The 16,763-nt window shown below is 38.7% G+C and overlaps 1 protein-coding gene across 9 annotated transcripts in view; it reads right to left on the bottom strand.

The window, feature by feature from the left end:
- Positions 1 to 16,763, bottom strand: part of PTPN13 (protein tyrosine phosphatase non-receptor type 13) — a 221,784-nt gene that overhangs the window by 75,716 nt on the left and 129,305 nt on the right. For all 9 annotated transcript variants that reach the window (XM_061420713.1, XM_061420709.1, XM_061420714.1 and 6 more), the window contains 7 exons: positions 14,900 to 14,974; positions 14,607 to 14,781; positions 9,033 to 9,186; positions 8,632 to 8,770; positions 7,729 to 7,881; positions 3,947 to 4,129; positions 820 to 982 (listed from right to left, as the gene is read on the bottom strand). In XM_061420713.1, coding sequence (XP_061276697.1) covers positions 820 to 982; positions 3,947 to 4,129; positions 7,729 to 7,881; positions 8,632 to 8,770; positions 9,033 to 9,186; positions 14,607 to 14,781; positions 14,900 to 14,974 — 1,042 coding nt within the window. The remainder of the gene's footprint in view (positions 1 to 819; positions 983 to 3,946; positions 4,130 to 7,728; positions 7,882 to 8,631; positions 8,771 to 9,032; positions 9,187 to 14,606; positions 14,782 to 14,899; positions 14,975 to 16,763) is intronic.

Genomic DNA, 16,763 nt, shown 5'->3' with positions numbered 1-16,763 from the left:
AACTGACTGTGCAGAACTAGACTTTCTACAACCTTAATCTCTACACGTGGCCTTGTAGAGTAAGCTTTAAATATTTCAGCTCTGATTATTTTCAGAGCTAAACTAGTTTCTTCTGTTGGTTCCTCTGCAAAAGTTAAATCACTCTCCTGAGCGCTCACGTTGGGCACTATAAGTTATTCACTTCAGTCTCAGAACAGGGATGTGACCAAGTTCAAAGGAAATGGATCATCCCTAAAACTGTTATGGTATGTAACTCCCCTTGCTCCCTGCCTTGTTTCCCATGTTTTTCCCTCATCTGGAGAGTCCTTCCATTTATCTTCAGTCTACTTAACTATTTTTGTCCTTCAAATTTCAATTCAAGTGCGACTACTCTCATACTCTCTCCTTTGATCTCCCTTTCCTCCTGTAATGTAGATCACAGAGGCTGTGCAATATAACCTGTTCTTAAAACTCTGACCCTCTCGTGTGTATTACTGTTTCATGTATATTGTCCTTATCTTCCCAAACAGTGTGTAAGCTTACTATGGGTAGAGAATATGACTGAAACTTTTACAGTATTTATTGATACACTGGCTAGCCTAACGATAAGCACAAAATAGTTCAACAGGTACTCCCTGACTCATCAGGGCTGTTTATTTTCAAAATATCCATGAAATTGATGCCTCGGCTTCATTTATGATACCTTTATGAGTTTGACTCAGTCATTTGACATCTACGTACCTTGTCATTTTCATCCTAAATATGGAAGTCCTTTTAAAGTTTGTGGCAAAAATCATGCATTTACCCTGGAGTCATCTGACACAGTTTGCACCTCCTTACCAATATCCTGGGCATCTTGGTTGCTCTGTCTTGCTCTCATTTGCAGCTGGAACTTATGCTGGGAAGAGCAGAGGTGCAGCAGGTACTGGCATATCTTACTGTTGTCTGTCTGGAAGGCATGTTTTATTCCATCTGAAGTATTCTGCAACGTGATTTTCTTTTTCTGCAATATTAATCAGTGGTATTAAAAATTAGGATATTTCCCTATCTAAAAACAATTCTAGAAACAATAATGAATAAGTTGAGACATTATTTTTATTTCACATCATTAGGCACGCATATTCATTGACTTCTATCTAATATAAATATAGAAAAATATAATCCTGTATTGTTAGAAATTCAGAAAAGAAATGAAATTAATATTGTTTGCCACTTTTAGAAACTGTAGCTTAAGTCAGACTATATAAACTGTATACCAGCCATCAACAAAGGGGTTCCCAGGTGGTGCAATGGTAAAGGATCTGCCTGCCACTACAGGGGACGGAAGATATGTGGGTCGATCCTTGGGTTGGAAAGATCCCCTGAAGGAGGAAGTGGAAACCCACTCCAGTATTCTTGCCTGGAAAGCTTCACAGACAGAGGAGCCTGGCAGGCTACTTCATGGGGTCGCAAATAGTTGGACATGACTGAGTGACTTAGCACACATGCATGGAGCCATGAGCAAGGGAAACAGTTTCCTTTAAAGATTACTGATATTTTGAGTTTACCGCAATGTTTACAAACACCAGAACTGTGTGAAAAAAAAAATGACAAGAAATATATATCCTAATCCTTTGGATAAAGAAAATGAAGTTCATCAAAAACTGGTATAATATCCAACAATAAGAACTGTGATTTAGTCAAGAAAAATCTTGGTGGCATAAAGGCTGGGCTGGAAGATGTGGGAAATTATGGAAAATGTTGGCATATAAAAGCATCGGATAATGTAACTGCTGGGCTCAGAGATGAAACACATCAATATTTAGAGACATTTAGCAAGAATGTCTTGCTAAATTCAGGGAAAGGAAGAGAACCACAAATCACCTGTACCTCCCTGTTTCTTAAAAAAATGAATGTCTCTCATATAAGAGGACATCTTAATACTGTGACCTATATTCTAGCTTGCAGCGATCCATATGCCTTAAAAGATGCCGTAAAGATGAGCTTTCATCATGTCAGGGATCTAAGACTAATGTCTCTAGAGAATGGCTCAAGCCCCGTTAGATCTGCTGTAGCTCCCGGCTTCTTCTACTCTATAAATTATTCTATTTCATGTCCTTTGTCTTTATGTCAAATGCAGAAACATGCTCAGACAAGTCAAATTTCACAGGCTCACAAAAGATGTAACAGAGTATTATTCAAACTCTGTTATGAAGAGATGGCAAGTGCCATCTCCATGATTCCTGGTCTTAAAAACAAAATAAGACTATTAAATTCTTGCTAGATGTTGTTACCAATGAGATCTGGGGGACCCTGTTCACTCTGTTAAAAAAAAAAAAAAAAAAAGGAGGTCAGCAAGTCTTAGAGAGGAGTTCAAGATACAGTAGCACCAAACTAGCATCCTGAGTACCAGTAGTCTATGTAGTAACACTTCAAATAGTTGGGGAATTTTCTTCCTATCCAACATTGGCCTTTACCACTACCAAGTAATTCCCAAGGATGTTGAACTCCACTGCTGTACGGGTTTGAAACAAATCATAAGAATATTGGTTCTAAATGTTAACTGATGGATGGACAAGAAATGTGTCTAGGAGAATTCAGTGGTAAGAGATGAGAAGGGAAAAGGGTGACTTTTCCATCTCTCCAGAGGCCAGTGGAAGAAAAAAAGGAGAGTTTAAAAAGAGAGCTCTGTATTAGCGAGAACTTTATGATAAACAAGTGCTGTTGAAGATGGGAATAGTTTGCGGGGAAATGTGGTTTATTCTTTATTACTAGAGATCTTTAAAAATGAGCTCATCAGAGCTTGTTCTATTTTTATTGCAGGGCTGATGTGACAGCTGGCAAATGACAGAGTGCTGAATGCTAGATGATTATTTGATTTGTTGCCTTTTCAAAACTGGTCCAAATTAGATTTATTTTTAATTAATCTATGGTTTCTTCTAGGCACTTGCTCTGCCAGCATTTCCATTGGGGAAGGTAAATTAAACTGAGGTAATTTCCTGGTCTTGACAATCTTGGGAACATAAGGACGGTCTGGGCTTTCCTGAGAGCATACATTATTATCTGGTTATTTTAGTGGTAACTCTGGGTTTCACAGGAAACCAACCAACTAACCAGACTTAAATCTAGAACTGATTTCAAAGTTCTCTACTTTGGAGATTATCCAGAGTCAGCTGGGACCTTCCTATTGCCTCCTTATAAACATTGTTCTGCTGAGACCATTGTTGTTGTCACTAAGTGGCGTCTGACTCTTTGTGACCCCGTGGACTGCAGCATACAAGGCTCCTCTGAGCCTGAGACCATATTTCAGCCCAAATATATACTAAAGATGTCAGTAGTCCCTGAACACTCTTAGGGAAACAAATACCTGAACAGATTTTTGGTTTGCCTCTGGGGTTTACTAATGGCACATCAAGTTCAGATTTTCCATCTACACCCAAAATCAAATATGCCTCAGTATCTTTCATAAACATGATTTTCTAAAAACCACTTTCCTAACTTTATCTCCAGAGACTATACCCTAAACCTGAAAACTGTAGAAAATCCTGAGGCTAATTTTAAAAGCCAGTAAACCTCTGGACCACTGAGATTCAAATATAGTTGTTGTGAGGGGCCTATTACTGAGCTAGACCAAGTTCACTGCGATTGAGGTAATCATCAATCTTAAATACATTAGTGGGTTTTCTCCATGTGAGAAGTTCTGATTTAACAGAGAAGTCAACTTGGTTGTAATTTAACTAAAGTTAACTGAGCATATAACTAGCTAAGAATTCTTTTAAAAATCACCTCCTGAGGAAACCAAAAACAAAACCTCAATAATACTTCCTACAACCAAGAAAGAGGAGTTAAATAGTATTAAGACATAAAGATAAGCCCTACTGAATGCTAAGGTCTGAAGTTCATTTAAGGAAAGTCAATTAATATGTTACATTGGAAATCAGCAACACCTATTTAAACGTAGAATCAAAAGAGGTTAAAATGGACATACAGAAAAAGAAATCTTCTTGGTTTCCCGCCACGGAAAGCGAAGGACCAGTGTGCGAACTCCATTGTGAACCTCGAACACGAGGACACCTTTAGAACAGACTCCAAGCAGTATTCCCGTTTGTGACTTTTTCTCGGGGTGCACCCGGTGGAAATGAACTCCGTATTCTGTCAGTCTTTGGCAGACCTGTTGGAACAATACCACAACACAGCAATGCACCTTGGCAATAGGTGGCGGAGGGAATCAGTAGTTGTATTAGTGTTGTTTAATATGGAAAGGACAGCCTTCTAAACAAACGTTGCTGGAATTGGAAATTCACATGCCGAGAAAATGAATCTTGACCCTTACTTTACCAATACATGACAATTACCCCCAAAAGGAGGAGACTTAAATATATGATAAAATTTATATTTTAGTTATAATTTATAATTATAATTTATAGCTAAAAACCATAAAATTTAGAAAATCTTTATGGCTGTGAATTAGAGAAAGATTTCTTAGATGGGGCATAAAAAGTAGGAACCATAGAAGAAAAAATTGGTAAACTGAAACTTCATTAACATTAGAAGCTTTTGCTCTTCAAAAGTCATTGATAAGAAAACAAAGGTAAGTCGCAGACCAGGAATATATTTATGTAGAATATACATCTGATAAAGGAACTGCATCTATAACATACAAAGAACATGTACTTCTCAACAAAAAAACACATATCCAGATAAAAAAATGGGCAACAGATTTTATTAGACACTTCAACAAAGAATATATATGAACAACAAATAAATACATCAAACGATGCTGAAAATAACAGTAATTAGGGAAATTAAAAGTAAAACCATAGTCATATACCTCTACTTAACCTACTTTAATAGCTAAAAAGAAAAAAAAACATACCAAGTGCTATTCAGGGTACAGAGCAACTGGAAATTCCATACATTACTGGCAGTAGTGCAAAAGTGTACAACCACTTGAGAACAATTTGGTAATTTTGTAGAAGTTAAACACACACTTACCGTAGATCCCAGCAAACCTAATGTTAAGTATTCACTGGAGAGGGGAAAAAGCACAAAACCATATGTTCATGCAAAAATCAGTCTATGCGTATTGACATCAGCTTTATAGCCATTAACTAAAGAAACGGTAAACAAAACTTGCTGCTAATCTGTACAGCAGAAAACGACTCAGTCACAAATAAGCAAACTACATACACACCAGGGGTGGTGGTGCTAGTGGTAAAGGCTCCGCCTGCCAGTGCGGGAGACGCAGGGGACTTGGGTTTGATCCCGGGGTCAGGAAGAACCCCTAGAGGAGGCCATGGCAACCCACTCCAGTATTCGTGCCTGGAGAATCCCATGGACAGAGGAGCCCGGCGGGCTACAGTCCATGGGGTCACAAAAGAGTCAGACACGACCAAGGGACTGAGCACCATACACACCACACCACAGATGAACCTCAAAAGTATTACTTTAAGTAAAAAGAGGCACACAGAAGACTAGGTGATATATGATTCTTTCAATGAAATCCTAGAAAAGAGAAAATGATACCGATAGAACACAAATCAGTAGTTGCCAGAGTTTAGGAGTGGGGGAAGAGACTGACTAGAGAGCAACAGGAGGGAACTTTCTGGTGTTGGAAATGTGTTATGTTGGGGGCTGGCAAACTTGTTATTTAATGGGCCAGATATTTTAGGCTTTGTGGGTCATATGATGTCTGTTGTAGATACTTAACTCTGCTGTTGCAGTGTGAGAGCAGATACAGACCATATGGAAACAAATAAGTTTGGCCAAGTTCCAATAAAGCTTTACATACAAAACAGGCAGGCCACAGTGTGCTAGCCCATGCTCTTTATCACGATTGTGGAGTGGCTGCTCAACTGTATGTTGTTGTAGTTTAGTCGCTAAGTCATGTCCAACTTTTCTGCAGCCTCATGGACTGTATGTAGCCCGCCAGACTCCCCTGTCCATGGGATTCTCCAGGCAAGAATAATGGAGTGGGTTACCATTTCCTTCTCCAGGCAAGATTACTGGGGTGGGTTTCCATTTCCTTCTCCAGGGGATCTTCCTGACCCAGGGATTGAACCTGCGTCTCCTGCATTGGCAGGTGGGTTCTTTACCGCTCAGCTAGGAAATGCCCAATTGTACATGTATCATCAAAACTCACTGAATCGAACATTTAAAAGTGGTCAGTTTTATTATATGCAAATTATACCTCAATAAAGCAGATTTACATAAAGAAAAATTTTTTAAAGGCAATATGATATGTAACACAAGGGTAACCTTGGAAGGGTATATTAATGAGATTAAAAAAAATTCTTATGTTAGAAGAAGCATGCTCAAGCTAAAGAGAAAAGGAGGAAGAGGATACATTATTAGAAGGAGAAGGGCAACCTACTATGCACTGAGCACATTACTTAGACAGGGACAACTGAAACTCAGAGAGATTTTAAGTACATTGTCCACATTCACCCAGCTGGCTGAAACAAGAATTCAAATGAAAGACTGTCTGAAAATCCCCATGCAAAATCATTCCACTGTGCTAATGTCTTCTACCTTCGTTGACAAAGATATAACTTGATATTTATTTCCTGCAAGTGTAAAAAATGTAATAACTGAGGGAAAAAAATAAGCACATAATGTAATGTCTTTAAAAGTAGACTCACCTTAAACAAAACAAACCATGAATCCTAGATTAAATGTGGTGTGAGTCTGTGAATGAAACCCTTTCATAGGTATTTGTAGGGCTGGGAAACCTGGCTCCCTTATTACAGAGCAGCAAGGTTAAGGAACACTGTTACATCCCAGGGAGCAGTAAGACAAGAACGTTCTGAAGTTTCCCTTCTCAATAGAATGTCATCATATATTTGTTATTCATATTGGAAGCACTATCTTTTCTAATCATAAATGCACTATTATACATCTGATTCCCCCTGTGGCTCAGTGGTAAAAGAATCTACCTGCAATACAGGAGATGATGGCTCCATCCCTGGGTCAGGAAGATCCCCTGGAGGAGGGCTTGGCAGCCCACTCCAGTATTCTTGCCTGGAGAATCCCATGGACAGAGAAACCTGGCAGGCTACAGTCCATAGGGTTGCAAAGAGTTGGACACGACTGAAGTGACTGAGCAAACACACACACACATGCATCTGAGGTCTTATAGGTAGCTGGTGGCAGAATTAAAGATATAAATCACTTTTTCTAACCCCCAGTCCCCTGCATGAATTAGTTGGCATTAATGGAAAGACTATTTTTTAGAAGACTTAATTGAATCTTAAGCTTTTTTTTTTTTTCAAAAAAGCAAAACAACTCTAGAATTAGTTTGAACTTGCCCCTCTTATTCAGTCACAAAATTGTTTATTTTTTACAACATATATTAATTTTTTTCTTTTTTAAATTATGAAAGTATGATAACACATTTACAGGAGATTTGGAAAATACATAACAAAGTTACACATAGTTTCACTATATATTAAAATACATATCTTGATTTTGAGAGTATAAAAAAGGATAAAAGAATATAATCCCTACTCAGATAGACATGAGTTTAAATCACAGTTGTGATCCACATTCCAGCCACTGACTTTGGGAACACTATGTCTCTTCTCTGACCCTCAGTTCCCTCTTTTACAAAATGAGAATTAAAATACTATGGTTTATAGCCAGGAATAAATAAGAGGAGATGAAGCACACAGCCTCAGTTACTGGCACCTGAGTTTTTAGATATATGGCCTCCAACATTTCTTGTTTACTTTGGAAAAATACAGTTTATCATTTGTAATCTGGCGGGCTTACCTTTAAAAATTCTAACTCTGTCTCTTTTTCAGAAGCTCCCATGTAGGTATTGTGCAATTTGGGTAGTTCTTCTTTAATATAGGACAAATCAAGTTTCTCCATCACTCTTGGAGGCAAGTAATGTTCCAGTCTAAAATATGACACACCATGAACCTAGAAAGGAGAGTGGTTTGGTAAGAAAGTCTGTTTGCTCTCTTCCTCCAGTCTTAAAGTTCTTGCCTCAACCAACAGATCAGGTATTCCTATTCACTCTTCTCTCTGAGGAGTGAGTTTTAGAAAAAGTACAGTTAAGTCTTTTTCTTTTATTCAGTGAGGCAGAACAGAAAGATTGAACTGATTGGTAAGCTTGAGGAAAGACTGATAATCTCAGACCAAATGTAAACCAAATGTCACTGAAGTTAAGGGCTACTGTTGTGAAGGGTGCTACTTGAGTGGCACAGTCTCTTCCAGTTTCCTGCTTCCTCTCAGGTCCGTGTATATTCAGGTGCACTTGACCTTGAACATGTGTTCCCATAGAGAGAGCTCGGCTAGGTTCTCAGCCACAAGGATCCATGGGCGAGGTGGAAGACCCCTTTGATTCAGATTTGGCTGGAAACCCTTATGTCTAGTATCTGTGAGTTAGAAATAGGGAGCTAGGAAGGTAAGTGCTAGATATCCCAAAACTCTGAAAAGGGATAATTTTAAAAAGAAAGAAGGAAGGAAAGAAAGAAAGAAAAAATCCCACACTACGTGATTTTAAATAACCAATATACACGGGGAACTTTGTCATTCTGAGGCACTGAACTGTCCTCAAAAACCTCCGGATCTAAACAGTAAACACTCAACCAGGTTCAGTCTTTAACCATGCTGAGGATAAGAACAATAATGCAAAATACTTGTCCCGCAGAAAAAAATAAATCATACCTCCGGTTGATAATCCCCATACTCAGCTTGGAGAGCCAAGGAAGCTAGCAATAAAGAAGTCTCATCATCACAATGTATCCTCTCCTCCAAGATGTCTTTTCGCAGCTGAAGATAATACTGATGACAGGTCAGAGTGTGTCTGGGAAAAAAAACACACACACAAAACATCCAGGCTATTGATCTTGAAGCCTGGGTGACTTTTTAAATTGGCATATAAGTTTAGTTGCCAACATGGCTTATGATTAAGCATGAGAAATGAATAAACAATGTGGAAAGAAATGTTTCTTTTATGATAAAGAAGACTTTATCATTGGTCAGAAGCAAATAATTCAGTATCAGTAAACTCAAGGGTCAAAAGACCAGGGGCCAAAAGAGAAACAGAGAAACTCTTGTGTACTCACTGTATCAGACTAACATCATCCATGAAAAATTTAATTCGGAAAAACAAAGTAAAGTTAATGGAGGCTTTGCTCTTTTTCTTTGGTTCTTCTTTCCATCCCTCTGGGGCCACTTTGGTTAATTTTAGATCAGAATCAACAAAGAAATACTCATTATCTAGAACAGAATGAGAAATACTCAGATAAAATAAAAATACTTTCATGTCATCTTTTAATTTCTTCATTTTGTGGTCAGACTTGCACAAAACAGCTTCACACTATTAACAGGATTGTTAAGAAGTGTGGCAGGGAATTCTGATACACTGCATACGGATGGCTGGCAATATGGCTCAGTCTTTCATAAACGAGGCCTCTGAAGACAGAGAGACTTGGATTTAACTCCTGGCCACATCATTTACTACCTGTGAGATACTGAGTAAATTATGTAACCTATCCAGACATCAGTGTTCTTGTCTATAAAATCAGAATAGTGCTAATTTCTGCTTTTTAGGGTTTTTGTAGAGATCAAAAGACATAACGGATATAAAACACTTGGTAGTTTAAAGCATGTGTCAAGTGGTAAGCATTCAATAAATGTTAGCTAGGATCTGTTATACTTGAACTACCATTGAAACCGAGGAGGAACAATAACCATCATTTTATCTTTAGCTATCATATCATTTAGTTTGACTCTCTCCAAATAAAAGATTAGTCAGTAAAATCTGACTTATGCAGAATGTTTAAGAAATTAGGTACAATTTAAATAAAAATTCTGACTAATTGAATATTTTTATATAGATAGTATTACATGTTTATGCGCTTTCCAGGTGGCCCTAGTAGTAAAGAATCTGCCTGCCAATGCAGGAGATGCAAGAGATGTGGATTCGAACCCTGGGTGGGGAAGATTCCCTGGAGTAGGAAATGGCAACCCACTCCACTATTCTTGCCCGGAAAACTCCAGGGACAGAGGAGCCTGGCGGTTAACAGTCCACGGAGCTGCAGAAAGTTGGACTCAACTGAGTGAGTGGGCACTGATTACATGATTAGTCTAACACTATAATCAGTAAAGTGAGAGAACATCAGTACACACCAACTGAATATTTATTGGACTCTTTTACAAAATCAATTATTTGCTTTTAAGAAACAAGAATTCAATAAACTAAGTTGAAAGATAATTCTTGTATGAAGAAGACAGTGTTATCCTGATCTTGAAGGGGTTCAGGGTGATTTGATCCTGCAATTATAATTTATTGTACCTTGTTGTCAAGCTTTTTATTTTGAGGTAAACAGGAATCTGAAGTATTGAAAAGCAATTTACAAATATAGTAACTTATTAAAGAAATATTCAGTAAAACCCAATTCCAAAGGGTTTCTTAATGCTATGGCAATTCTAACTGATAAATAGCATCAGCTTCTACCAAATCTGTGTTCTGAGACCACAGTGGTTGTGAATGTCAAAGGTTAGCAGACGTAATGTTTAAAAAATGTGAAAAGACTTAGCTTCAGTCATCAACTGATAACATTTAAGAAAGACACTGTCTCCACAGAGAGCAAGAGTGAGAACAGTGAGAAAGCAAATGTAATAATATATTAACACTGGTGGAATCTGAATAAAGAGTACTGGGGAATTTTTTTGACTATTCTTGAAAATGTTTCTCCATGTCTGAAATTCTGTAATAATAACAAAAAATTTTAATACTGTCTTTGTGAATAAAATTTCTATTTCTAACAAATACTTAAATTTGTGTTAAAAAAATAAAAGGCATTATGTGTATGGAGCCAAAGCAAAAACATACCCTCTTATGAATGGGACTGGTGATGGAAGCAGGGTTTGATGCTGTAAAGAGCAATATTGCATAGGAACCTGGAATGTTAGGTCCATGAATCAAGGCAAATTGGAAGTGGTCAAACAGGAGACGGCAAGAGTAAACATCAACATTCTAGGAATCAGTGAACTAAGATGGACTGGAATGGGTGAATTTAACTCAGATGACCATTATATCTACTACTGTGGGCAGGAATCCCTTAGAAGAAAGGGAGTAGCCATCATGGTCAACAAAAGAGTCCGAAACGCAGTACTTGGCTGCAATCTCAAAAATGACAGAATGATCTGTTTGTTTTCAAGGCAAACCATTCAATATTATGGTAATCCAAGTCTATGCCTCGACCAGTAATGCTGAAGAAGCTGAAGTTGAACAGTTCTATGAAGACTTACAAGACCTTCTAGAGCTAACACCCAAAAAAGATGTCCTTTTCATTATAGGGCACTGGAATGCAAAAGTAGGAAGTCAAGAAACACCTGGAGAAACAGGCAAATTTGGCCTTGGAATACGGAATGAAGCAGGGCAAAGGCTAATAGAGTTCTGCCAAGAGAATGCACTGGTCATAGCAAACACCCTCTTCCAACAACACAGGAGAAGACTCTACACATGGGCATCACCAGATGGTCGACACCGCAATCAGACTGATTATATTCTTTGCAGCCAAAGATGGAGAAGCTCTATACAGTCAGCAAAACAAGACCAGGAGCTGACTGTGGCTCAGACCATGAACTCCTTATTGCCAAATTCAGACTTAAATTGAAGAAAGTGGAGAAAACCACTAGACCATTCATGTATGCCCTAAGTCAAATGCCTTATACTATACAGTGGAAGTGAGAAACAGATTTAAGGGATTAGATCTGATAAACAGAGTGCCTGATGAACTATGGATGGAGGTTCGTGACATTGTACAGGGGACAGGAATCAAGACCATCCCTAAGAAAAAGAAATGCAAAAAAGCAAAATGGCTGTCTGAGAAGGCCTTACAAATAGCTGTAAAAAGAACAGAAGTGAAAAGCAAAGGAGAAAAGGAAAGATATTCCCATTTGAATGCAGAGTTCCAAAGAATAGCAAGGAGAGATAAGAAAGCCTTCCTCCACTTCAGTTTCTTGCCTGGGAAATCCCATGAACAGAGGAGGCTGGTGGGCTACAGTCCATGGGGTCTCATAGTCAGACACAACTGAGCAATTGAACAATAACACTTCATGCAAAAATGGGCTCAACAAAGGACAGAAATGGTAGGGACCTAACAGAAGCAGAAGATGTTAAGAAGAGTGGAAAGAATACACAGAAGAACTATACAAAAAAGATCTTCATGACCCAGATAATCACGATGGTGTAATCACTCACCTAGAGCCAGACATCCTGGAATGTGAAGTCAAGTGGGCCTTAGGAAGCATCACTACGAACAAAGCTAGTGGAGGTGATGGAATTCCAGTTGAGCTATTTCAAATCCTAAAAGATGATGCTATGAAAGTGCTGCACTCAATATGCCAGCAAATTTGGAAAACTCAGCAGTGGCCACAGGACTGGAAAAGGTCAGTTTTCATTCCAATCCCAAAGAAAGGCAATGCCAAAGAATGCTCAAAATACTGCACAATTGCACTCATCTCACACACTAGTTAAGTAATGCTTAAAATACTCCAAGCCAGGCTTCAGCAATCCGTGAACCGTGAACTTCCAGATGTTCAAGCTGGTTTTAGAAAAGGCAGAGGAACCAGAGATCAAATTGCCAACATCTGCTGGATCATGGAAATAGCAAGAGAGTTCCAGAAAAACATCTATTTCTGCTTTATTGACTATGCTAAAGCCTTTGACCGTGTGGATCACAATAAACTGTGGAAAATTCTGAAAGAGATGGGAATACCAGACCACCTGACCTGCCTCTTGACAAATCTGCATGCAGGTCAGGAAGTAACAGTTAGAACTGGACATGGAACAGCAGACTGGTTCCAAATAGGAAAAGGAGTACCTCGAGGCTTTATATTGTCCCCCTGCTTATTTAATTTATATGCAGAGTACATCATGAGGAACTGGGCTGGAGGAAGCACAGGCTGGAATCAAGATTGCTGGGAGAAATATCAATAACCTCAGATATGCAGATGAAACCACCCTTATGGCAGAAAGTGAAGAACTAAAGAGCCTCTTGATGAAAGTGAAAGAAGAGAGTGAAAAAGTTGGCTTAAAGCTCAACATTCAGAAAACTAAGATCATGGCATCGAGTCTCATCACTTTATGGCAAATAGATGGGGAAACAGTGGAGACAGTGGCTGACTTTATTTTTGGGCTCCAAAATCACTGCAGATGGTGACAGCGGTCATGAAATTAAAAGACCTACTACTTGGAAGCAAAGTTATGACCAACCTCGATAGCATATTAAAAAGCAGAGACATTACTTTGCCAACAAAGGTCCGTCTAGTCAAGGCTATGGTTTTTCCAGTAGTCATGAATGGATGTGGGAGTTGGACTATAAAGAAAGCTGACTGCCGAAGAATTGATGCTTTTGAACTGTGGTGTTGGAGAAGACTCTTGAGAGTTCCTTGGACTGCAAGGAGATCCAAAGAGTCTACCCTAAAGGAAATCAGTCCTGGGTTAGGGACTGATTGGAAGGACTGATGTTGAAGCTGCAACTCCAATACTTTGGCCACCTGATGTGAAGAGCTGACTTATTTGAAAGGACCCTGATGCTGGGAAAGATTGAGGGCAGGAGGAGAAGGGGACGACAGAGGATAAGATGGTTGGATGGCATCACCGACTCGATGCACATAAGTTTGGGAAGACTCTGGGAGTTGGTGATGGACAGTGAGGTCTGGATGCCGTGGTTCATGGGCTCGCAAAGAGTTGGACGCGACTGAACTGAACTGAAGCTGAAGGAGTTCACATGGAGATTTGGAAATAGGGTCTCGCTATATATTCAAACTCATATTAGAGGATACTGATTTCTAAAGTACATATATGGGTAAATAATGATCCCCCAAATATAACAATTAAAATATATTATAAGGAGATCCAACCAGTCCATTCTGAAGATCAGCCCTGGGATTTCTTTGGAAGGAATGATGCTAAAGCTGAAACTCCAGTACTTTGGCCACCTCATGCGAAGAGTTGACTCATTGGAAAAGACTCTGATGCTGGGAGGGATTGGGGGCAGGAGGAGAAGGGGACGACAGAGGATGAGATGGCTGGATGGCATCACTGACTCGATGGACGTGAGTCTGAGTGAACTCCGGGAGTTGGTGATGGACAGGGAGGCCTGGCGTGCTGTGATTCATGGGGTCGCAAAGAGTCAGACATGACAGAGCGACCGAACTGAACTGATATAGACAATGCCAGAGACAAATCTTCAGGGCTGAGTACAGAAGATACTAAAAAGACACAGCTATTAAGACAATGCACTGAGTTAGGAAAAGAAAGACAGCTCCTAACTCCTACTTCTCAATGCTGACATATCCATTTAGTTAAATTTTCCCAAGGGCTTCCCCGGTGGCTCAGTTGGTAAAGAATCTGAGTGCAATGCATGAGACCTGAGTTCAATCCCTGGGTCAGGAAGATCCTCTGGAGAAGGAAATGGCAACTCACTTCAGTATTCTTGCCTAGGAAATCCCATGGACAGAGGAGTCTGGTGAGCTACTGGTCCATGGGCTCACAGACAGTTGGACATGACTTAGTGACTAAACCACCACCAATATTCCCCAGAAGAAGGTTAGGTAGAACGGGTATAGGAGGTCACTGATGCCAGGTTTCCACACTCTACCCTGAGTTTAAAATGTCTTGGTACCTTTGAGAGTAGCTAAGGCAAACAAATGATGTTCCACTAAGCCAATATGGGCCACCACCATATCAAACACATCTTTACATATTGTTTTGGTATCACAAGTCAGTTCCAGTCTCTGTCCACTCAGAAGCATTATGTTAACTTTTCTTCGGTTATCTTCACTCTTCCCTTTCTTGGTCTACAATTGAAAAAAATGAATGGCAGTTACCAATGTAACCATGATAAGAATTTTAACTGCTTAAAAAAACATTACCAAAGTTATTTTCTCAGAGTGACAAAGTGGTCTTATTACTTACAAGGATAGACCGTGGCAAATCCAAAGATATAAATGGTTCAATTGTCATTTTCACAAACTCTGGACCAAAGAAATTCTGTGAATCATAGAAGAGGAATCAATAGTTATTATCACTTATTCTAGCTCTTCCCTTGAAAGGAAAATAATGTAATAATAATAATAATATGAATAATAATAAATTAAAAAATAAAATAAATAAAAATATAATAAATAATCAATAATAATAGCAAACTACATGTAAGGTCATCATATTAGAACTAGAGATCTGAAACAAATGCATAACTTTTGATAAAGAAGTACAGCAGAATTATAATCATTTTTCAAAAATAGACAATCAGAAATTTGGTAGGCTCAAAGATATAATACTTAATGTATAAACTGGAAGTGCAATTAAAAACCAATTTCATTGTTGTTCTGTTTCAATGTTGAATACTCTGCCATGTTTATAAGGTAAAAATATGTCAGTTTCAAAGAAAAAAAGAATAAGGCTGAAATGTGCCTTACACTGTAAATATTAATTTTATCAGCTTCGAATCCTACCAGAGATGTAAAATATAAAGCCTGGGTTTATACCGTTTTACATAAATAAAGGTTTTCATGTTTTGGACTCCAGGTAGACCCAAACTCTCTCTCTCAAAAAAACCACCAGTCTCATTTTTTGAATATAGGGTTATCAAGTTCATATAAGGATTTGGTTTCTATTGCTAATGTGAAAAGTAATTGAATAGAATCTTATTATTTCAGAGAGTGATATTCAATTTGTCCTAAAACAAGTCTTCTAGTGGCCCACATCTGCTTTGTGACTACAAAAGACACATTCACCTGTAACCAAGTTCTCACAACCCTGTACTCTAATTAGTGGCAATTAGGGATATTATCCCTGGAGAAGGAAACGGCAACCCACTCCAGTATTCTTGCCTAGAAATCCCATGGACAGAGGATACTGGTGGGCTACAGTCCATGGGTCCCAAAAGAGTCGGACATGACTGAGTGACTTAGCATGCAGGCAGGCTTATTATAGGTGTCACGGTCTCTGCCTCTACTATGAAAACAGTATCTCGGGAGCTAGGAGAAGTAGAGTCCACACTCTGCATTTACTGCTTTTCAATCTACTCTTTCCCTTTCTGTCTTGTACATCCAGGGGTTTCTGCCTAGAGAGAAGAATTGTTTGAAAAGATAACTTAAAACAGTTAGACTTCAATGGGGGAGTAGGATTCAGAATAGACTGAAACATGACATCCAAAGGGGAAGAAAAGTAGAATGAACACAGGACTAATCTTGAGGCCTAAGGCAGGTGGTCTACGTGTTTGTGTGTGTGTGCACTCTTGTGCACTTCATAAATATACGGAGATTTATTTTTGTTGGTTTCTTCTTTGCATCTTCTCTGTACAGTTCCTTTGGTTACTTGATGTGGGAATTCTATCCAATCAATGGAGTATCGAACATGTGACCCCATTCCACTTAGGTAAAAGTTTAACATTAAGCATTTGTTAATTTTCAGTGAACCAGCAGGACATATTTTAAATGGGAATAGAAACAGAGTAGAAGAAATGACAATGGTTTGCCATGTTAAAGACAGAATCTGATACAAATCAACTAAAGAAACTGAGTATGAACACTAAAATGTGCCTACACCAAAAATAATCTAGAAAAAATAAAAAGTTATGTTTTAGAAAAGAATATTAATTCAATTGTGAAATCGGTCCTCTGAGCACTAGAACTCTTTATTCAGACTCAAAAATGTATCCTTCCTCCTTTATTTATTTGGCCACACTCTGCAGTTGAAGTGTGGAATCCCAATCACTGGACCGCTGGGGAATTTTCCCTTCCTGTTCATTTTTTTTTTTAAAGAAAAAATACTATGT

The sequence above is a fragment of the Bos javanicus genome, chromosome 6 (assembly GCF_032452875.1).
Source record: "Bos javanicus breed banteng chromosome 6, ARS-OSU_banteng_1.0, whole genome shotgun sequence".
Classification (NCBI taxonomy): domain Eukaryota; kingdom Metazoa; phylum Chordata; class Mammalia; order Artiodactyla; family Bovidae; genus Bos; species Bos javanicus.
Note: the sequence above shows the minus strand (reverse complement) of the source record. Positions and strands in the feature narration are given on the sequence as shown.